This window comes from Carettochelys insculpta, chromosome 1 (genome assembly GCF_033958435.1).
Source record: "Carettochelys insculpta isolate YL-2023 chromosome 1, ASM3395843v1, whole genome shotgun sequence".
NCBI classification, from domain to species: Eukaryota; Metazoa; Chordata; order Testudines; family Carettochelyidae; genus Carettochelys; species Carettochelys insculpta.
The window spans coordinates 27,240,498-27,264,482 of NC_134137.1; the positions used below are offsets into that span (position 1 = coordinate 27,240,498).

At 45.4% G+C, this 23,985-nt stretch overlaps 1 protein-coding gene across 2 annotated transcripts in view; it reads left to right on the forward strand.

Moving 5' to 3' along the window:
- TMEM135 (transmembrane protein 135) overlaps nucleotides 1-23,985 on the forward strand; it is a 433,205-nt gene that overhangs the window by 294,734 nt on the left and 114,486 nt on the right. For both annotated transcript variants that reach the window (XM_074983922.1, XM_074983931.1), the window contains one exon: nucleotides 459-505. In XM_074983922.1, coding sequence (XP_074840023.1) covers nucleotides 459-505 — 47 coding nt within the window. The remainder of the gene's footprint in view (nucleotides 1-458; nucleotides 506-23,985) is intronic.

The window sequence follows — 23,985 nt, forward strand, 5'->3', positions numbered from 1 at the left end:
GAGGATAGCTTTGGAGGCGATGTTTTCAGACCACTAGAGAAAATATTCTGCTCAACTATTCTGCACAGATCTAAATTTGTCTCTGTTCTATACAACGCTGGTATCCTTCCTTTTGAGTGAATTGTAGAAAATGTCATATTTTGGTTGATCGTATAAAACTTTACACGAAGGAAATCAATCTTGCATTATTTTAAACTCTGCCTCCTTTGTGGCTGTTGTTATTCTGCCATCCTGACCTCACTTTCACATTTTTATTTATTCATTTATATAGAGCCTGAACCAAAAGCCTATTTATTTCTGTTGATTTCAATAAGCTTTGGATCAGGCCCATACAACACTGAAAATAAAGGTAAAGTTCACGTTATGATGTCTGTGAGGCCTCCTCTGATCCAAAACAGGTTTAGATGAACAGTTAGTTTCACCTTCTTATGTAATAATATTCTTTCTCCTTCTTATAGGTCCTTTTGTTCTGCATCACAGCTGCTCTGTTCATGTTCTTTTTCAGGTATGTTATGTTACTAGTATTTCTATTAATATTAAAGGATTAATTGAAACAGAGAACTGCTCACTTTCTCATTTGTTTCTGAGCTTAATACCACCACCTAGTATTGTCCTGGAGCACACCTGCTGGATAGGTCTAAGTGCATACTTGTCGTTCAAAAAACTTAATGGTGCATGAAGACAAATTATCCAAAGAGTTTAGAAGAGAAGTGAATTTAAGAGGTGTGGATCTATGTGTACACACACACGTGCACATAAATATCCCTGTTTTTTTTAAACTAATGAAAACTGCCCTAAGGCAGCTATTGTAGGTATGAAACAATCACCTAATATTCCATCCCAGTTTTTCTGAATGTCCATCTGCTGAGAAAAGATAGTCCTTGTTCTTCATAAAGAAACATTAGCAACATATGAACTAATGCTTTCTGTATGTATAATTATCATTTCAGTAACTGCAAAATCACAATAAAAGAAGAGACTGTAAAAAAATCTTTTGGAGTGCAGGTGTTCCTATTTGTTGTGCCTATTTTTAATTTGAGGGTAGCTGCTTTTTTATTTGTTTTTATATACTTTATCATCACATATAAACCTGTATTCATCTTTTTAAAAATATGCAGTTTCTGATTTGAATTAAAAATTTATGTTAAAATGTTCTTTTACTTAGTTTGGCTATTAACAATGGGTAACTCTTCAGTAAGTCGATTTTAAATATCGCTTTCCTCGGCTATTTCTAGACTGCGGGGAACTGTCCGCAAAAGATACGCAAATTGCGCACCAAAATTTGCATATCATTTGCTGACCGTTCTGTTGGGAGAGGCTTTTCTGACATTTGGCCCATCTACAGAGGGCCAAATGTCAGAAAAAGAACCTCTGTCATCTCTTCTTCCTCATAGACAGCATGCTCCTGACTGGCAGATCTCTTCCAAAAAATCTGCAGTCCGGATGTGCATTTTTATTGACAGAAGCGTGCAATCTAGACATAGGCCTAAAAACATTCCATCCCTGTACTTGGTAGTCGTTCCTTAGAATAATAAATAACTACAACCCCTGTGTTAAAATTTTCTGGTAGGGCTCCTGGAGTTTTGCAACTGTGTTTTGTTTTGATTTTCCTAGTTACATGGCCAATGAATCACTTACAAATTGGCTGAGAATACAGTGTGGAGGAGGAAAACTTTGTTTAAGCTTCTAAAAAGCATTCCTTTCCTCATCCACCACCCATTAAGAGTTTTAAATTGGCTGGCTCCTCTTTGTTTTGTTATGTGCTTCTTTCCTGAGATGTGTTATGACAACCATATGATTAGTCTGGGGGATTTCACTTGTAAAGTTGATACTTGACACCTGTCTAGAGGAATTCTGATATGAAAATCTGAAATTTGGGATAATTTTGTGAGTCCTGAATGCTGGTTATTTTAAATGTTGTTATTAATTAATTGTTTATTTCTGTGGTGATGGGCCAGTGATTTAAAGACTAGTGGAAAGGTGAATGAGAGCTGAATACTGCACAGGAATAGGTGCCAAGTTCCTCCATTAACCAGCCTGTGTAGGGTGTTTAGAACAGTTGTATATTGTATGTTGCTATTTAAAAATTATATTGGGATAGGTGCTTGAATACTAATGGTGGGGACTAATTTAGCTATAAGTACTCAAGAGAGAGGTCTTAGAGTGATTTTGGATCGTTCTCTGAAAAAATCAACTCAGTGTACAACATCGGTCAAAAAAAAAGCAAACTGAATGTTAGGAATAATTAAAAAAGGAATAGATGATAAGACACAACGGGATACCTTATTGTCTCTGTATAAATCCATGGCACCCATGCACCCTTGGGTAACTTGAATTTTGTGTGAGTTGTGGGGTGGCTTTTTTCCATAGTGGGGAAGCAGCAGGAACACCTGGAGATCCTTTTGAAAGGTAAGTCCTGAGGTGAGGGGGGCAGTTGGAGAGGGTTAAGTCTGGTGGTGGGATGGGGCCGTGGGAAGGGCCAGGGGGGTTAAGCCTGGGGTGGGTTAGGGCTGCAGGGGGATGGGTGGTTGAGATGAGCCAAGCTGGAGCCATACGCAGGTGGGGCAGTTGAACTGGGGCAGCGTGGGGGTGGGGTGTGGTTTTGAGCTACATTCACACGTGGGGGTGGTGAGCCAGAGCCATGCTTGGGTAGTGAGCTGGGCCATGGGGGGTTTGAACTGGGGCCACATGCAGGGGGCTTGAACCATTGTGGCAGAGGGGAGGGAGTCTAGCTGGAGCTGCATGTGTGGAGTTTGAACTCAGGGGGCGGGGGAGGTTTGAGCTGGAGCCGTAGTCGGGTGGTGAACCGGAGCCGGGGAGGCGGGGGTGTTGAGCTGGAGCCAGACCTGGGTATGGGGCGGGGGGCGAGCCGGAGCCGTGCGCGGGTGGTGAGCAGGGCCATGGAGGTTTGAATCAGGGCTGGGCGGGGCCAGGGTGGGGTTGATATGGTCCAGGAGGAGTAGGAGTTTTGCGTTGATCTTAACTTGTGTTAATACAAGTTAAGCGCAACTCGAAGTTGTACATTTCAAGGGTTTACTGTATTAGCATTGGAGAAGGTTCAGAAGAGGGCGACAAAAAGGATCAAGGATTTTTAATGGGTGCCATATGAAGAAAGATTAAAAAGACTTGGATTTTTCAGTTTAGAAAAGAGGAGACTAATGGGGATATAATAGATGTGTATAAAATTGTGACCAGTGTGGGAAAAATTGATAAAGGAAAAGTTATTTATTTGTTGCTATGAGAACTAGGGATCACAGAATGAAATTCTGGATTTCTGGATCCTGAATGAGTAGCAGGTTTAAAACAAACAAAAGGAAGATTTTCTTCATGCGGTGTGCACTGGGGCTGTGGAGCTCCTTGCCAGCAGCTGTCGTGAGAACCAGGACTTTACATGGGTTCAGAAAAGTACTAGATAAATTCATGGAGGTTAGAGCAATCAGTGCCTGTTAGTCAGGATAGGTGGGAATAGTGTCCCTGTCCTCTGTTTATCACAGGCTGGAAATGGATGACAGGAGAGGGATCACTTGGTGATTACGTCTTCAGTTCTCTCCCTCTGGAGCACCTGGCATTGGCCACTGTCAGCAGACAGGATACTGGGCTAGATGGCCATTTGGTCTGACCGAGTATGTCCGCTCTTATGAACTAAGCAATTACCATTTGCTGTAGAAGTTTATCTCAACCTGGCAAGACCAAACCTCTTCCTTCCAAAGTCTGGCATGTCTGAATGTTCCTCTGTGGTGGCAAATAGGCCGAGGATCCTACATTATGGTTCATTGGACTTTATTAATCAGAGAAAGGAGATTTTATGGACTAGCCCCTCAAACATTTCTATTATGCATTGTGTAAAAAGTTATTTAATTTTTTTTTTAGGTTTGTTGGAAAATCCCTTATTCTTGTATTATATGAAAGTACCCCATTTGCCTTCTCTGAATCATTTTATGCTTTTCAGACAGGTCCCTTCTTATTTGTCTCCTTTGCAAGCTACACCATCCTTATCTTTTTAGTCTGTCTTCAGATGGCAGACTTTTCATATGCCCAGTTTATTTCCTCTGCTAATCTCCAGACCGCTTCTGTTTATGTTTTGACACTTTCAAGACAAGGGTGACCTGTCTATAAAATGACATGAGTATTTCTAATATTGCTTTCTAAACTCGTCTTCGTGTAGTGAAACATTTTCTTTCGTTGTTTTGACTGCCATTTCACACTGAGTAAAAATTTTCACAAATCTGCTTTTTTTCCCCGTCTGGTTACAGCTAATTTAGAACCCAGCATGGTGGTCAGTCCAGTACCTTTTGTGAACTCTGAGTTTAAGAAACAACTTACATTTCCAAACACCTTTGTTACAAATGAGCAGGTTAGCAAAGTGTTAGCTTTTTGGAGGAGAGGAGGCGGAGATAGCTCAGTGTTTAGAGCAGGGGCTGGCGACCTTGGCTGTGGAGCTGCATGCTGTTCTTCAAGGAGTCAGTTGTGGTTCCAGGTGCTGACACCACTGATTCCTCTTGCAGCTCCCTCCCCTGCTACTGCTGAAATAATGGAATTAAATTTAATTGGTTTAACGGCCAGCAGGGCAGCGGGAGAGATCTGGCTGTTAAACCAATTAAATTTATTTTCATTATTTCAGCAGTGGCCAGGGCAGGGAGTCACCTGCTTTGCAGGTGGAGGAAGTGCTATGCCCACAGGGGAGCTGGGGATTGCGAAAGCCTCGGAGGAGCAGTGGCAGTGCGTGTAGCTGGAGGAGCTCGTAAGATGAGGCAGGTTAATCCAGGGTGTGTGGGGTGGTTTTAGGGTTGAGAGAGGTTAAGTTGGAGGATGGAGAGTAAAGCTTGGGGATGGGGAGGGGCGGATTTAAGGGCTGAGGAGGGTAAAGCCTGGAGATGGGGGGCAAGTTTGTAGGCCAAGGGGGGTGGGGTAGAGCGTGGGAATGGGGAGGCGTGGAGGGTTGATGTGAACATTGCTTCTTCCTGCTTAAGAGCCTATTCCCAGGCACAGCATTTTCTTTGTCCTCATTTTTTTTCCAGTCCAGGGCTGAAAGTAACTTAAACTTTCTACCTGGTACAAATCATTGTGTGTGCACTGTTCTTAAAAGAAGGGTGACAATCGGTACAGTTTGACATTATTTATTAAGGACTGGCTCATATTCACGTTCATTGCAGATCTTGAAGTATAGGTTTTGTAACTGAAGTTGAAAAAATGGCTCTTCTTGCTATTTTGTTTGCAGACTCTTTGGTTAGAGCATTGCCCTTGTAAACCTAGGGTTGTGTGTTCAGTCCTTGAGGAGGCCTTTCAAGGGTCTGTGGCGGGTTGGATTAAAATAAAAGGTCTGTCAGAAATAGTGATGGGTCCTGCTGTGAGTGCGGGGGGACTGGACGTAATGACCTCTTGAGGTCCCTCATGGTCCTATGAGAAAGGTATAGCCAAATTCAACTACATATAATTTTCATTAAAGTGGCGTCTACACTGGATAGTTTTGTCAACAAAATTCATGGAGCATCCACACTAAAAAAGCGTTCTGTCAATGGTAAATCAGCAGAAATCAGCAGTACATGGCACTTTTTTTGTCAGCCTTCTGCCTCTTCCCCACAAGGCAGAGCATCTTTCTTGACAAAATCTGTCAACAAAAAAGCCATGGGGATGCTTGAGGGGACCCTCTGTCAAGAGACAGGGCTTCCGGATCACCAGGCAGCCCTGTCTGCTGGGCTTCTTGTCTGCTGTTCTGTCATGAGACCAGCCATGCAGTTCAGCCACACTCTGTTGACAGAGGGGATTGCTTTTTCGATCCACTTTGCTGTCTGGCTGTAATCTGTCAACATACATTTTGTCAGAAGATACCTTCCAACAGTAGCTTCTATTGACAGATGGCTGTGGTGTAGCCATAGCCTAATTAGTGTATCCTTTTCTAAACCTACATGTGGGATCTGTTCATAGAAGTGTGGCTGTACAGTAAACCCTTGATTTAACGAACTAATGGTGGTAGGGATGTCAATTAATGCCGAAAGTCCATTATATCCAAATGATTACCCTGTATAATGATGCACGGACCTTCCCAGCCCATCACTCAGTCCTGTCCTCTGCCCCACTCTTCCCCTTACACCTCCATCTCCCTCTCCCAATTACCAGGAGAGGAGCTGAATGCCAGCCTGGCTCCTTCCATCTCTGGCCGCTCTCCGTGCTGCAGCTCCTCAGTCCCTGGCTCCGAGCCACCTGCACAAAATTGGCCACCTCCAACACCATGGCTGCTGCTCAGTGCCATTGCTGGCAGCAGTGGCTGCGCACCAACATGCGCCACACACAGACATGCTCCAGCCCCAGCGGTCCCAGCCACTCCAGCAGCTTCTCCAGCCCTGGTGGTGGCTCTGGTGAGTCTCTGGTGTTTATTTGAGGTGTGTGTGGAGGGGGTTGGAAGACAGTGTCTATTATTTCCAGAGTCTGTTATATCAGGATCTGTTAAACTGAGGGTTTACCGTAATTGTGTCTGCTTTTCCTTGACTAACTCTTTTCTGACTGGGCTTCTTTTGTAGTGCTCACATCTTTTTTCTATAGCTGAAATTTTCTAAGTTGTCTGTTTTCGGAGGAATCCTATTTTTTAAAATATGACTGATCACTTTGCTCTGTAACTTTGCTCTGGGCTCTTTTGCTACAAGTAAAATATTTTGTCCAGGGAATTTGTCAGCAATCATTGTTAATCTTTCGGCTTGCAGGGGAAGTTTAAAAAAATGGTTTGTTTTAAAGTGAGTATAAACAGGAAATCTCTCAAGAGTGATTCACTTTGGCCTACTAAATTTAAAACTAATTTTTGCTTTTGCAGAGTTAGGGGCAACAAGTTCAGTACTGGTCACTGTCCTCTCACTGTTGTAATCCTGGACATTACCAACATGGTATATTTAAAAGTAAATGTGAAGACAAAGGTTTTCTCAAGGCTCTAGGACTTGGTAGGTCTCATTTTTGCATGTGAATGTCACAACAAATACATTTTTAATTTTCAAGTCTTGGCACAGTGTAAGATCAAGTAAGATATGCACTTCTGAAAAAGAGTGCATTATGATGTTTTTATACACAACTCGTTGTCTGTTGTGAATGATTGAAGTTCCACACAATTTTCCTAAACCATTTGGCAAAGTCTGACATACAAAGGCAATTTAAGCATGCAATATAAGTAGTGTGAAAGCACAGGTTTAATTATAATTCTCATGTTGGCCACTTGAAAGTAACTTACCAAAAGGCCTGAGTAGGTCAACGGTTTTTTTTTTTCAAACCAGGGAGGAATGAGGCAAAGGAAGATAGCAGTTGATCATGGTAAATAATGAAGAGGACAAGTCACAGAAACAAAGATATCTGGGATGCTGGGTAAGCTTGACACAGGCAAGCAATGTGTATTTTGATATGGCCAAATGCAAAATTGAACATCTAGAAACAAAGACTGTTTACCATGTGTACAGGGTAATGTCTGTTAGGTGAGTAAGTGTAAGGTAATGCACATTGGAAAAAATAACCCCAACTATACTTACAATACAATGGGGGCTAATTTAGCTATAACTAATCAGGAAAAAGATCTTGGAGTTATTGTGGATAGTTCCTTGAAAACATCCACACAGTGTGCAGAGGCAGTCAAAAAGGCAAATAGGATGTTAGATATTATGAAAAAAGGGATAGAAAATAAGACAAGGAGTATCTTACTGTCCCTGTATAAATCTATGGTATGTCCACATCTTGAATACTGTGTACAGATGTGGTCTCCTCACCTAAAAAAAGATATCCTGGCACTAGAAAAGGTTTGGAAAAGGGCAACTAAAATGATTTGGGGCTTGGAACAGGTCCCATATGAGGAGAGGCTGAAAGACTGGGATTTTTCAGTTTCGAAAAGAGGAGACTGAGGGGGGACGTGATAAAGGTATATAAAATTATGACAGGTGTGGGGAGGGTGAATAAGGAGCAGTTATTTACTTGTGCCCATAATACAAGAACTATAGGACACCAAATGAAATTAATGGGTAGCAGGTTTAAAACTAATAGCAGAAAGTTCTTCTTTACTCAGCGCATAGTTAACCTGTGGAACATCTTGCCAGAGGAGACTGTGAAGGCTAGGACTATAACAGAATGTAACAAAGAGCGAGACACATTCATGGAGGTTATGTCCATAAAAGGCTGTAAGCCAAGGGTAGGAATGGTGTCCCTGGCCTCTGATTATCAGAGGCTGGAGATGGATGGCAGGAGACTAATTACTTGATCATTGTCTTCGGTCCACCCCCTCTGGGGCACCTGGCACTGGCCACTGTCAGCAGACAGGCTGCTGGACTAGATAGACCTTTGGTCTGACCCAGTATGGCCGTTCTGATGTTCTTATGTCTTGGAGAGCAGTGGCTCTGAACAAGACTTAGGGGGTCATAGCAAATAATCATCTGAATAAGAGTTCCCATTGCAATGCTGCGTCCATAAGGTCTAATCTTTGAATGTATAAACGAGTGGATCTTAAGCAGAAGCTGGGAATTATTTCACCTCTAGTTTTGGCATACCATGAACAATAATGGAATCTTGTGTTCAGGTCTGATATCCAGCATTCAGGGCAGATATTGATAAGTTAGAGCAGATTCAGAGGGTAATCACAAGAGTGATTAAAAAATAGAATTGTGGGCTGTGTCTACACTAGCAAGTTCTTTAGAAAAAAATGGGCCTTTTCCAAAACAACGCATGGAGCCTCTACACACAAAATGTGCTCTTTTGATCTGAAATCGAAAGAATACAGCACTTTTTCCAGCAGCCCTTTTCCTTTCCCAGGTGAGGAAGAGTGCCTTTTTCCAAAAGATTCTTTCGGAAAAAAATGTGTAGATGCCCTGGGGGCCCTTTTTTCAAAAGAGCAGTCCTCATGGTGCCAGATATTTTAACCCCAGATCATTCTTTCAAAGGAGCAGGGCCTGTGTGGAAGCTCTCTATCAAAAGAGCAGATCAATTTTTTGATCCACTTTTGTGTGTGTGGATGTGCTCTTTCAAAAAAAGTTTTTTTGGAAAAGATCTTCCAGAACAACTTTCAAAAGATTGATGTAGTGTAGGTGTAGCCGTAGTGAGACTCCAGGGGTTTCAATTTATTTAGTTTAAAAAAGAGAAAGTTAATGGGTCATTTGATTGTGTTCTGTAAGTACCTACATCCGGGCCAGAAATTTGATAATAGGCTCTTCAGTGTAAGAGACAATAGTTTAACAAAATTTCTTGACTGCACATTGAAGTTAGATAAAATCAGACTGGTGCAAAATTTTAATAATGAGGGTTTCTAGCCATTGGGACAGTTTACCAAGGATCATGGTAGAGTCCTCATCACTGCCTATTTTAAAATCAAGATTGAATGTATTTCTGAAGGATGGACTTCTACTGCAAACAGGAATTAATTCAGGGAACTCCTGTTGGCTGTTCCATGCAGTGAGGTCAAATGAGATTGCCTCATCTGTCTCTATAGTCTGCGAATTTGGAATTTAGAGAAGATTGAAGGGAGACAGAAGGCAGTGAGAAGTTAGATGTACAAGAATGAAAGCAGAAGAGATTAGGAAAAGGAGGGAAAGAAGATGGAAGGAAACTGAAATAAGGGAAGAGAGAAGAAGACGAGAACAGCAAGTGTACAATGGGAAAAATGTTCAGGAGAAGAGATTTACAAAAAAGAGATGTATTTTACTGACAATCCCAGTTCTTCCTTTTTAAAATTTCTTAGTATGTTGTTTCTGGCAAACTGGTGGTGGCCGGCACATCCCTCAGCCTGTGCAGCTTCCTGTTGCTCCCATTGTCCAGGAACAGAAAATCTCAGCCACTGGGAGTTAAGAGGGATCTGTGCCTCCCAACACTTGAGGTGACTGGATGTGCCAGAGACTTTCCCTGGCAAGCTGGGAGGTAATGACTCATTCATAAGCTGATCCTCACTCTTTCATTCATGTTTTTAACTAAACAAATTCAGCTGATCAATGAGTACATATAGTAGTAGTAGTAGCATCCTTCAGTCTACGTAGACTATGGATCGCGCCCTGCGTAGTTCCATTTGGGATCATCATTTGCAGCATCGACTGTGACTGTGAAGGCCCACACGAGAGTGGCAGTCCTTGCTGCATCTGTTGCATGTGTAATGGGTGTCTGGCAGGTCCTTACTGTACTTTCTGTGGGCTCGCTTCTCCTCTGCTAGCTGTCTGATCCTCAACTCACCCTTCTGAAGGCCCTTGTGTAGTTCCTGCCTCCATCTGCTGCGATCGTCTGCCAGCTCCTCTCAACTGTCTGGCTCGATGTCTACCTCCCTGAGGTCCCTCTTGCAAACATCTTTGTAGCACAGCTGGGGGCATCTGGGAGGTCTTTTGCCAGAGACTAGCTCACCGTACAGAATGTCTTTTGGGATCCTTCCATCATTCATCCTGTGGATGTGGCCAAGCCAGCGGAGCTGCCGCTGCCTGAAGAGAGTGTGCGTGGTTGGGATTCCAGCTTGCTCAAGGGCGGCGGTGTTGTACACTCTGTCCTTCCATGATATTCCAAGGATGCACCTGAGGCAGCGCAAGTGGAAGACGTTCAGCCTCTTTTCCTGGCGGGCATACAGGGTCCAAGAGTCGCTGCCATAAAGGAGGGTGCTGAGGATGCAGGCTCTGTAGATGTGCATTTTGGTGTGAGTGTACAACTTGATGTTATTCCACACTCTTTCGCTGAGTCTGGACAGAGTTGTGGCTGCTTTTCCGATCCTCCTGTAGGGAATGTGGCAGAAGGAATGCAGTGCTGCTGAAGGCTGGGAGGAATGAGTCTCCCAGAGGTCATCTGCATGAGAATGCAAAAGGTGTGCATGTGTGATACCTTTTCAGGCAAAGCCTAATGGGTAGCAAATAAGCCATGAGATTTGGTCTATTGTAAACATGTAGTTGTAAAATCACAATTTAAGATGACACTTAATGCGGGAGTTGTGAGACCTCACCAATGCTCTGGGTTGTTGTGGGGGACAGAGCAGTCGCCTGAGCTGTGTAAGACATTGATTACACAGGGCTCCCTGGTTTAAAGCATTGTGAGAGAGAAGGGGAGGGATACTGGTTGAGCCAGCTTGCTGAGTGCCTTGGCCCTGCCTATGCCTTGGCCATATAGCTATAAGCCTGGCTTGACTAACCCGCCCCACCTGTTGAAAGATACTAGGGTGTTTGTGAAACCCCACACTAGAGATACCAAGAGCTGAAATCACAGAGTGGCAGCTGAGGCCACACAGAGCTGAAATCACTGGGTTCTGCCTTAGGGCGGTCCCAAGCAGTGGGGTTAGGACCGGGGGACAACAGCAGGACCAGCGGGTGGGTGGTAGGAGCGGCGGCGACCGCTGGGCGGCCGGAGCGGTGGCGGACGACGGCGACTGGCGGGTGGCTGGTAGGAGTGGCAGCGGCGGTAGGCGACCGGCGGGCGGCCGGTAGGAGCGGCAGCGGACGACAGCGGGCGGCCGGTAGGAGCGGCGGCGGACGACGGCGACTGGCGGGTGGCTGGTGACAGCAAGGGGAGGCTACAGACAAGTGGACAGCTAGTATTGCCCTGGTGATGTATCTGTGGGCTGTGAGTTTGGGACTGCACCGCAGAGGGTACACCCTGTAACTGTGTGTGTATGGAAAAGGGCCAAGAGCCCCAGCAAGAGACTGGGTTCTACTGCATATGGGGATGGTATCTGGGTAAAAGGGGTTTTGTCTCTTCTGTGCTGAGATATACTGCATCTGTTGCTGTAACCTTGGGGTAGGTTACGGTCATTAAACAAGCCATTTCTATCTCAGACTCTGTGCTTGCGAGGGCGGGGGCGGGGGAGAACCGCCTTACAGGCACCCAGCACGGGGGTGAAATTGTCCCAGGCCACTGGGTGGGGGCTCGAGCCGGTTGGTTGTATCCTTGATAGGAAAACCCCACAAGAGTTGAACCCGGCCCTTCTGGCAGGCATCTGGCGTTAACAGAAGGGTTACACTCCTATTTAGCTCAGAGAACGAGTACATATGGTAAGCCAGAAACAGTGAATTGCAGACTCTGGGAGCTGCATGTGTCCATGACTGCTGACACTGCAGGTATACAAAGTGTCCCAGCACGCCAGTGGTTTACCCTGATGGGATGGGATATGAAGTTTTCCACACACTGAAATATAAGGACAGCGTATGAATGAGTGAGAGAGGAAATACCCATTTTTGACTGCTCATCTTTAGGGGAATCGCCTTACAAGTGAATGGGCTAATGATTGAGTATATATGGTACCGTTAGAAAATCCAGCAGTTTGTTTGAAGATATATAGTCAAAGTCTTAGACTGGTTGCTATGGTAATTAATCCTTAGTCTACATAGTACCAATTCAATAGACATGTCTTAATTCATGTTCTCTAAACACTAGAAAGGAAAGTCTAAAGCTGCATTTGCAAGTTGAAACTAGTTATTAAGGGAAGTAGATGATTTGGTGAATGGATTTGAACATAGAATTCAGAATAAAATCACTGTCTTCTGTGGGCAAGAATAGAAGAAGCCTATTATTTTGCTGAACATTTATTTGAGACGTTCAGCTGCTGTATGCATAAACATTTTTTAGTTTAACAAAATCGCTGCGATTTCCTGAGCACAAAGCATAAACTTCTTGCAAGCAGAAATATTGAGTTACACATCTTGTTCCTGACATGGTACTTCCTTGTAATATAACTTACTGTAGGTTTTCTAAGCAAGTCTCAAGAGATTCAAATATAGTAATGGAAATGCTTTAGGTTGATTTGTTTCAGTGAAAACTTCTTGATTTTTTTTCAGTGTATCCCAGGTGTTACAGAGAAGTTCCTGCCACTGTCTTGTCATGGGCCCTGTTATTAACTGGGGTTTGTATCTTTCAAGATGGAATGTTCTAAGTCTCTATCTTTCTCTCATGCATACACATACACGCGCGCGTGCGATCTGTATGTATAAGTACATATATGTAACATATTTATTATATTAATAAAAATAAGATGACACCTGCAGCTACACTCTTCTTCCATTGACTTAAAATGGATTACTGAATCTTGTATAAATTCACTGAAAACCAATCAGGAAGCTTCTTTAGTGTGCAGAGCACTGGTTCCATGTCATTATTATTGTAACTTCAGTGCTCTCACGTTATGGCTATTTATTTTTCTTGACCAATGAAATACATAGCCTGTATTTTTGAAATGGTATGTCAAAGTGCCCCTAATTGTTTTGTAAGTGTAGGGTTTCACCACATATTCAGTCCCTTTTATTTGATCATTAAGCTCCTTTTTGTAGTTAGACAGCTGCATGTGACCGATCTATTTGGTGCATTTTAATTGTATTTTGCTTTCCCATTGAATGAACAGGATAGGACACTGTGGAGTTTGCACCTAGTTAGATTTTCTTATTGTTTATGCCTCACCCTTCTTACTAAGGCAAAAACTCTATTTTAGTCCTTGGCATTAGATTTTAAATGGGGATTAAAAGAAGCTAATCCTGCCAAAGTGTAATAGGAATAAAGTTATTAAGTATTGGAACTGGCTTGACTACATTGTCATTTAACTGTAACTGTCTTCATTAAGAGCTAGGGTAAAAGTGGTTTACGAGAAAGAACTGAATGCCTAGTAGCATTTGATGTTTTATGTGATTTTCAACTACTGTATTGGCTCTGAGGATGACTTTTATTCAGGATAATAAAAATCAATTGGCATGTATATTCAGTTACACAGATTACAACTGTCACCAATGTATTCTACCATGCTGGTTCTGAAAAAAAGTTCATATAATAGGACACCATATTCTGTCATCAAAACAGCAGTTTTCGGCATATGTATAATTATATCGATTAGCCATTTTTAGGCTGTATTTAATTTCAATTTTCATTATCAAAAACAGGCATCATAATTGGACTAAAACAACAAGTCTTGTGGCACCTTATAGACTAACAGATATTTTGGAGCATAAGCTTCTTCTTCGAGTGGTCCCCATGGGTGCTCCACAATAGGTGTCCGGCTCACCCGGCGCCGCAGATCGGAATTCTTCTAGCAGTTTCTATTGGATCACGCATGCGCCGACACGCGCCGCTCCCTTGCGCGCCCCCAGCCATGTGCGCGATCCGGTCCCCGCCAGTTCCTTCTCAACCGCCATCGGCTGCAGACGGAATCCGCTCAGGCTAAAGCCAGAGACAGAAAAGATAGTTGTTTTTACGTGTAGTTTGTTTGTTTTGTCACTATCAAAAAAAAAAAAAGAGAAAGAAAAAGAATATTAGCTAGCAGAAAGAAGAGGAGCGAAGGAGAGAGGGGTGGACAAGAAGGCTAGTTAAGCCGTCTGCTGCCCCGCAGGCCGGTGATTGTTATTTTGGGTTAGAAAGCGCTGATTAGTGACTAAGTACCCTATTAACAGTAAAGACTCACTGCGATGGCCTCCTTGGGGTTTAAGAAGTGTGAGTCATGCCGCGAAGCTATGCCGGCCTCCGATGGGCATAGTGAATGCATTCGCTGCCTGGGAGAGTCACACGTTACCCAGAAGTGTTCCCACTGCGCTAAGCTTACAGCCAGGGCCAGGAAAGACAGAGAGATGAGGCTCAAAATGATCTTGTTTGATAAGGCTCTCCAGCCGGAACCGCCGGAGAAGCCTCACGCAGAAGGGCCCTCGGGGTTGCATAAAAGGAAGGCAGCCTCTTTGACCCCCTCGGTGCAGAAGAGGAGGAAACTCTCCCCGGCTGGATCCTTGCCGGCGGGCCCAGCGGGCAGGACGAGCGGAACACAGAGCCCCCAGCTGCGAGCTCATGAAAGCGGCAGCGCAGCAGCGCACGTGGCAGAGGCTGAGCCTCTGATTACACAACAGACGGCACGCAAGGCGCTGTGAGCGCCAGCAAGGCAAGCGCCGGAATTGGCGGCGCCGACGGTGCAGGGGCAACGGCACGGAGCCTACTGGTGCCGGAGGAAGCTACCCGCGTGGCACCGCAGCTGACTGTGCCGAGCGCGGCACCGACAACGGGGCTGAGATCCCTGGTACAGGAAGGGGCAGCGCCCACCCCGCAGGGGAGGGGTAAGGCAAAAGCAAAAACTCAGCAGCTCAGTCCATCTCCAGGCAGGGCTGCACTGCCCTTATCACCTAGACCCCCCACCCCATACACACGCCGCACCGATGGGCTGTAACTCCATCGGCTTATCTAGGACCTCCCTCTCCGTTCCTCCAACCAATTTCACCGTGGCTTGGGCCACCTTCACCATTTCTGGGCATGGATCCCCTTGAGTACTATCACAAACCAGCTTCACCACTGTCTATGTCATCGCGGAGGTCCCGCTCTCCCAGACATCATGGGTACACTCCCCGATCATGGTCCAGGTCTCCACCACTGGGCCCTTGCCCATGCTGCTATGGTCATCCTCATCATGCTAAACACAGACACCGCAGGTCTAGATCCAGGGGCAGGTCCTCCCCTGCTTCTCATCAATACCCCCGTGTACACTCTTGCTCTGGGATGGGAACACAGTTGTCTCAGGGGGAGTTAGGTCCAGAATCCCGAGACTTTCCTTCACAGTCCTCCCAGGAGCAAGTATATCATCAACCTCAGGAGCCAGAGGATTTGAGGGAGGTTTACCCCAGTGGTTCCTCCTCATCCTCCCCAGATGAGGCCATGGCCCCCGGGGATGTCTCCCCCCCGGATGACCTTAAACAATTCCAGGAGCTGTTCAAAAGAGTAGCTTTCACGCAGGACATTCAAATAGCAGAGGTGCAGGAGAAGCATCATAAACTCCTGAAAAATTTGAGACCCCCGGCTTCATCTAAAATCGCTATCCCGCTGGATGAAGCCATGTGGAGTCAGCCACTAACATATGGCAGACCCCGGCCTCTATTCCACCTACGAACAAGAGAGCAGATGAGAAGTACTTTGTCCCAGCCAAGGTTATGGAGTTCCTCTTTAGTCACCCGCAACCCAATTCTTTGGTGGTCGAATCGTCCCAGCAGAGGTCGAAGGCGTCTCAGTACAAATCGGGGGGGTCGGATAAAGATACTAAGAAGCTAGAGCTGTTTGGCAGGAAGGTATATTCCTCCTCTACCCTATTATTGAGAATGGCAAATTACGTGGCACATCTATCAAACCACAACTTTGACAATTACTCCAGACTTACTCCCCTCATGGATTCACTCCCGGAAGATAAGATGCTGGTGTTAAAGGCGATTGTTCAAGAGGGCTATGCAGCGTCGCGGACGGGAGTCCAGATTGCCCTGGACGTGGCAGACACAGCGGCACGTTCAACAGCTGCAGCAGTGGTAATGTGTAGGGAATCCTGGCTCCAGACGTCTGGTATCCCCAGGGACCTGCAGGCGAAGATCGTGGATCTTCCCTTTGATAAACAAAAGCTGTTTGCGGACTCAACCGACTCAGTCCTCCACTCCAGCAAAGACTCGAGGGCCACACTTAGAACCTTGGGTATTTATACTCCCCCATACAAGAAGAAGAAATTGTATCCTCAGCAAAGACGCTACGCTTACCAACCACAGCGTGCTCAATATCAGCGAGGCTACGACCAAGGGCGCCATCAACAGCAGCAGCAGTACAGGACTCCGAGGCAACATTCTCAACAAAGCCGTACACCCTCGGGGCAGGCCCAGAGACAACAAGTTTGACGGGTATGTCGGGGCCTGCACTATCAACACCATCGCTCAATGCCACTCTCATCTCATATTCCATCATCACCTCAAACCGTTCCTCTCCCAATGGCAAAAGATCGCCACAGACAAATGGGTGCTAGAGATTATAGCCACGGGTTACACGATCCCTTTCCAGTCACTTCCACAGACGAAGCCTCCCGCCAGGCCTCATCTCAGGGACGCTGCCCACGAGGCGAGGCTCAAGCAGGAGGTGGATCACCTTATGTTCATAGGGGCGGTGGACAGAGTGCCGGAGCAATTCCAGGGGAAAGGTTTTTATTCACGCTACTTCCTAACAGAGAAGAAAACAGGAGGCTGGAGGCCGATCTTGGATCTACAGGGCCTCAACCGTTACTTGCACAAGCAACGCTTTTGGATGATCACAGTTGCCTCCATACTTACGGCACTGCACGATGGAGACTGGTTTGCAGCCCTCGACTTACAAGATGCTTACTTTCATATAACAATCCACCCAGCACACAGACGCTTTCTCCGCTTCACAGTCGGCAGGGAACATTTCCAGTACAGGGTTCTTCCGTTCAGCCTATCCTCGGCTTCCAGAGTCTTTACCAAAACCCTGGCAGTGGTATCAGCTTACCTGCACAGACGGGGTGTTTATTTTCCCATATCTGGATGACTGTCTGCTGAAAGGGGCCTCAAAGGCAGAGGTCTTACGCATGATGCGCATCACCGCGGACACGTTTACTTCACTGGGCCTAGTTATCAACTTCGCAAAGTCAAAGACCGAACCCACACAAGATATAGAGTTCATAGGGGCACGCATAAACTCTATCACAGCAAGAGTATACCTGCCCGACGCCCGGTTCCGCGCCATCAACTCACTGGTGCAAGTCATGACGTACAGCCCCACGGTGCCCGTCCTAACGTGCCTGCAGCTGTTGGGGCACATGGCGGCAGCGACGTTTGTGGTACAGAGTGCCAGGTTACACATGCGAAGCCTGCAGCATTGCCTGGCGAGTGTTTACAAACCGGCATCCCACACTGTCCACAAGGTAGTGTCGCCCACGACAGAGGTGCACAGATCCCTAGCGTGGTGGGAAAATCCCAAGAATCTGCTAGTGGGGGTGCCTTTTCACCAACCACAAATTTCTATCTTTCTTACTACCGACGCCTCCCACATAGGATGGGGAGCACACATTGGCGGCAAGGTGACGCGAGGGCTATGGTCCCCTGCAGAACAGACACTGCACATAAACATACTGGAGCTCAGAGCAGTGTTCAACGCGTGCAGACATTTTCAAGATTACCTGCACGGCAAAGTAGTCGGGATCAATACCGACAATACTCCACTATGTTCTACATCAATCGACAAGGAGGGGCACGATCCCGTGCGTTATGTGCGGAAGCAGTCTGACTGTGGAACTGGTGCATCGCCAACAATATAACGTTGAAAGCCTCGTACTTGCTGGGCGCTCACAACGTGAAGGCAGATCAGCTGAGCAGGCGTTTCGCACTCACGCACAAATGGCAGATCCGCTCCGACCTGCTACGGCGCATATTTCATACATGGGGGCTTCCCCAAGTCTATTTGTTTGCCACCCAGTACAACAAGAAGTGCCCCCCACTACTGCTCCAGAGCAGGAATAGGGCGGGGGTCCCTGGGGGATGCATTCATGATTTCATGGAAGGGCCCTCTACTGTACGCGTTTCCCCCCACAACGCTTATCCACAAGGTTCTGCAGAAAGCCAGAAGGGAGAGAGCTCGCATGATACTCATAGTCCCAACTTGGGACCAGCAACAATGGTTTCCCTTGCTTCTGCGCATGTCGGATCGTCCACCACTTCCCCTCCCAGTGGCGCCGGACTTACTCACGCAGGCTCAGAGGTCCATAGTGCACCGGCACCCTCAGGGTCTGCGCCTACAAGCGTGGTTAATCCATGGCTCAGCGCCTTAGGGAGCACGTGTACAGAGGGAGTAAACAAGTCCTGGAGTGTAGCCGAAGGACCTCCACCAGGAGGACTTATAAACAGAAATGGACTCGATTTACAGCCTGGTGTTCCGCCAAGCAGTTAGCTCCCCTTGACGTTCCTATAACCGTAGTACTAGAATACCTATTGGACCTCAAACGAGACAGGCTTTCTCTGTCCTCGCTAAAGGTCCACCTTGCTGCTATATCAGCTTTTCGGCATTTAGAGGAAGGGCCCACTGTATTCACCCACCCTATCGTCACAAGGTTCTTGAAGGGGCTGCCAAACCTTTACCCCCCTCGAAAACCGCTTCCGCCGTTGTGGAGTTTGGACTTGGTGCTCAGCACGCTATCGGGACCACCCTTCGAACCATTAGCCACGGTACCCCTCCGACTCCTTACGAAGAAAACAACTTTCCTCCTTGCGATTACGTCAGCCCGCAGGGTGAGTGAGCTCGCAGCAGTGATGGCAACGTCGCCCTGCACAGTATTCTCAAAGGAGGCGGTAACCCTACGGTTACACCCAGCTTTTGTTCCAAAAGTTTCTTCGGAGTTCCATCTTAACGAACCAATAGTTTTACCATCGTTTTACCTGAAGCCTCACAGCTCTGGCAAAGAGGCGCGCCTACATCTCCTAGACTTGAGAAGGGCGTTGGCCTTCTACATAGACAGAACTAAGTCCTTCCGGAAAATGGACAGGCTTCTAGTGTCTCTCGCTCCCAGGTCAAAAGGGGAAAGCCTCTCTTCACAGAGAATTTCAAAGCACATCGTGTCCTGTATAAAACTGTGCTACGAGCTTCGAAAGACCCCTTTGCTGGCCCCGCCTAGGGCTCACTCCACCAGGGCAGTTGCGGCGCCAACAGCCTTCTTTGAGGGCATCGCGTTAAAAGACATATGTAGAGCGATGACCTGGTCATCCTACGACACCTTCGCCAAGCATTATGCCATACATCGGGTATTCAAGGAGGATACCCATCTGTCGACAGCAGTCTTCTCGGGGGCAAGCTGCACATGAATCGATTACCCACCTCCTTACTTGGGTTACTGCTGGGTAGTCATCTATTGTGGAGCACCCACGGGGACCACTCGAAGAAGAAAGAGAAGTTACTCACCTGTAGTAACGATGGTTCTTCGAGATGTGTCCCCGTGGGTGCTCCACCACCCGCCCATCCTCCCCACTTCGGAATCTCTGTCTGGTGTTTTTCAGGAGCATCCGAGGCAGTTGGTCAAGGGACTGGCGGGGACTGGATCGCGCACATGGCCAGGGGCGCGAAGGGAAGCGGCACGCGTCGGCGCATGCACGATCCAATAGAAACTGCTAGAAGAATTCCGATCTGCGGCGCTGTGCGAGCCCGACACCTATTGTGGAGCACCCACGGGGACACATCTCGAAGAACCATCGTTACTACAAGTGAGTAACTTCTCTTTTTGTGGGCAAAGACCCTCTTCATCGGATGCATGTCTCATGTCTCATGCAGATGTCTCATGCATCTGATGAAGCTGGTCTTTGCCTACGAAAGCGTATGCTCCAAAATGTCTGTTAGTCTATAAGGTGCCACAAGACTTCTTGTTGGTTTTGAAGATACAGACTAACACGGCTACATCTCTGATAATTGGACTAGAGATTTTAATATGTGTTCATCACAAACAATTCTACTTTATCCTTTCCCTCAAATCGTAGCTTGAATTCTGCATCACCTGTCACTAATGTCCTATCATCTTATTAGTATTATCCATTTTAATTCTTTAGTAATTTCACCTTTAATTGGAAAATCTTAAATACCTTTCTGAAGTCTAATTTCTGAAAGCTTTCAGGTGGTGCAGATCTGACTGGAAATTTGGGAAAAAAAGACGACTGAATTTTAGATTTCAAACAAAGGCCGATCAGCCTGAGAGAATGGTAACACATTGTATAGCTAACTTGACAAAATGGCACCATGTCATTTCTCATAGAAATGTTCAGTTCTCATTTGGCGGTTAAGGAGAGTTTCTGGGTAGAATGCTAACGAAGAATTGAATTGAGTAAATGAAGTGTAAGGATAGAAAAATAGTGTGTGGTAAATATATTCTGTTTGCCAAGCAGGTTATTTCTATCATGTTTAAAATAGAATTGCTGGGGTGAGGAAAAAAATACCCCACCAATCTTATTTGCGAATAAAATGCTGTATAATGGAAGTTTGTCATCATACCATAGGTACCTCCTAGACTCGCCCAAGATTGAACAGCAAAGTATGTCACCTTGGACTTTTAACTCTCAACTGCCATGTGGTTTGGGGTGCAATGAAGACCAGTAAGGGGTTATGTCACATCTTGCCCCACAACTCTGGCTGCCTTACAGTGCTTGGCTGATATAGCATCCAGCCTGGGATGCTCCCAGACAGCCTGTCAGCATGTAGGCCCCATCTTAAATATCTGTGTGCTAGACTGTGGCTGGTTCAGTAACTGTGACCCTTTAAGCCTGTCTACATCTCCATAGCTCTACTCTGGCTTCCATCAGGCTTGATTACAGCCAGCAAGGTGGCCCCAATGCACACCCTGTCTCAGATTGTCCCCAAATCATTTGCTGAGCAATGTCCAGCTTTCTGCCGGACAGCTCAGAGAAATAATAAAGTTCATTCATAGATTATTAGCTTCACTGGGGTAAATACAACCTTCCCTACAAACACTGCACTCAGTTTGTAGTAAAAAAATAAATGAAATTTATTAACAATAGGACATAGGTTAAGTGATGCTAAGTAAAGGGAATAAAGGGACTAATAATAAAGTTAGAACGGCCCACAAACAAAAGTGAAAATATGTACATAAAAATCTAAAACTTAACCTAACGAGGGCTTTATTCAAGGTGGTTTTTCTCATCATTCTTCTTCTGTGGACTTTCCACAAAAGCACAAATAGCTGCCTTTCTTTACCTTCCAAAGTGAAGAATCTTGCCGTAAACAGAACTTTGCACTCCATCCCCCAGTCCGTATCTTTCTCATCATGCACGAGCTCTTTTCCTTGGTGTGTCTAGTGATGAATGTTAAATATGGCATCTGTCCTTGTTTATGTTTTCCAAAGTTCAGTGATGCCTTCGAGAAGCAGTCTGGCCTCATGATATTTTTCCTTTCCTGTGGTTTTCCCACCCCCTGCAGATTTCTTTCTGTTGGTTTTGGTCAAACCTTGCTTAATTTCACTGGGGGCAGCTGCCATCTGTCCGTTTTGGGAGGGAACCTGTTTAACAGCAGACTTCAAAGCATGATATCATTAAGCATTCTTATTTCCACATATAGTGGCAATCCCTGCATTTCACAATGATAGTAATCACCAGTGTATTATGAGCTTTCAGGAAAGGGCTAACTCTACCCTTTTATAATACTGTAATATTGCATAAAATCTTGTGATCCAATTGTCTAGCACACAGGTGTGACCTGAGTGCTTGTAGGTTGGCTGGGAGCTTTCCAGACTGGGTGTTACAGCAGCAAGGCATTATAAAGCACCTAAGGTTGCTGGGTAAGTGATAACACAACTGGTCTGGATTGCACCCTCAGCCTGCTGATACCATTCCTATATGCTAACCACTACACCACATTGCTTTTGGCCAGTTATGAATAGGTATTGAACAGGGCTGACAAGAGACTTCACTGGGCCCTGAGCAAAGCCAGTTCTGGGGACCCAAGAGGAACATGGCCTCAGGTAGAAGGGGCAAGACTGGGGTCTAGCCTCTCCCAGCCAGCTGGGACACAGGGTGTGTGCTGCGAGGGACTCCAGTTGCAATTTAAAGGGTCAGGCCACTGCAAAAGGAAGCTGCAGCAGCTGAGAGCCCCAGGCCCTTTTAAATCACCAACCCTGGGTCAGCTGTCCCATTTGCCATGGCTGTGGGACCAAAGGAGTTCTGCACCCCTTCTGATTATTAGGGAAGTGGTGAGTAAAGTCAGGGACTGGCCTGCTTAGGGGGCATGACATTTCATAAGGGGGGCATAGCACAATCAGCTGCTGGGTCTCAAGCTCATCCTTCTTATTAAAAATGTTGAAACGTTACTGTTTCTAGGTGTGTGTATTCACATTTATATGTCAATTAATACAGTTTTACATTCTACAGACTTATTTTCTTACACATGCTAAAAAGGTTTTTTTATATGAATATAAACAGAAGTTCTGTTGGTTTAGATTATATTAGACAAGTTGGGGGCCCTGGCAAATTGCAAGGAGAAAAAGTGGGGCCTAACAAAAAGTTTACTCACCCTTGTGTTAGGGGGCTAGTGGCCTTGATTGCCCCACTTTGTGAATGCACCTGATTTTCTCAGTATCATTATGTGTATCCCCATAACTCTTAACTCTCATGACCTTTATGGTGAATTAGCAAGGGAAATGTAGCGTAGTCTGAGCCCAAATTCCAATTATCACATTTCTCCCCATCCTTGTGTGTGAACACAGTTTCAATGGAAAATTCTTAGTAGAAGGGGGTTACAATATTCTTACTTTTTGCCATATTTATCTTTGTCAAAATACCATTCATGTCTTTGCATATGACCACTAGTAATGAGTACAAAACCAGCCCCATTACAGCTCCTTCCGGTAATTGGAGGGAATGTCCATGCACATGTAAAAACAATAAGAAGTCCTGTGGCACCTTATAAACTAACACATTTTTTTGGAACATAAGATTCCAGGGGCAAAGACCCACTTTGTCAGAACATGCACGTGTAATGTGGTGCTTTCCAGGGATAAAATTGTGTAATACAGTTTCTGTGTTTCTGGTTGTTTCTGTGTTTCCCTAATGGAGTTTGACATGGAGTGGTGTTTTATATGCCTACAAACTGTTGGGTTTGTGTGTGTGCGTGGGTTGCATAGTATGTGCCACTTCCTTTTCCCATGTGCCAGAGTAATATATATTGGGACATAGGACATAAAGTAAACTAGAAGGGTATGAATATCAACAGGAGGAACTAATTAAAGATTCTTTAGATCAGCTGCCTCTTATCAGCCTAGCCCAGCTTTAAGGACTTGATAGCAGTCATAGCTCTGGTTAATTGAGCTTTACTATCAGATAGAAAGACTTAATGCCGTGTTTTGTAGGTACTGAGAAAGCTGTATTTAGTTCCCAAAGATCTCCCTCATAGTGCCAATGCTTTATACTTGTCCAGAGCAAGAATTCGCTCCAGTTAAAGCTTGTACAGGTGGTGAAATCTGTGGTTGATCTAGTTACAAGAATGTTAAAGTTGCAAAGTAAAGCATTTGGAATTTAAGAAGTATTAGTAGTATATACTTCCTTGCCAACCTTAATTTTTTCCCTTTCCACATGTATGAATTTTGCCACAATCTTCTTCCAAGCTCATGCCTTTTTTTTGTACAAACCCTTGCCTCATTCAGTGTACAGCAAAAAATTGCACTGCAACTTTTAGCTATTGAGGGAGCTGTTGAGATAATACAGTGAGGAGTATAATATAAATATACTTACTAATATACTGGATTAT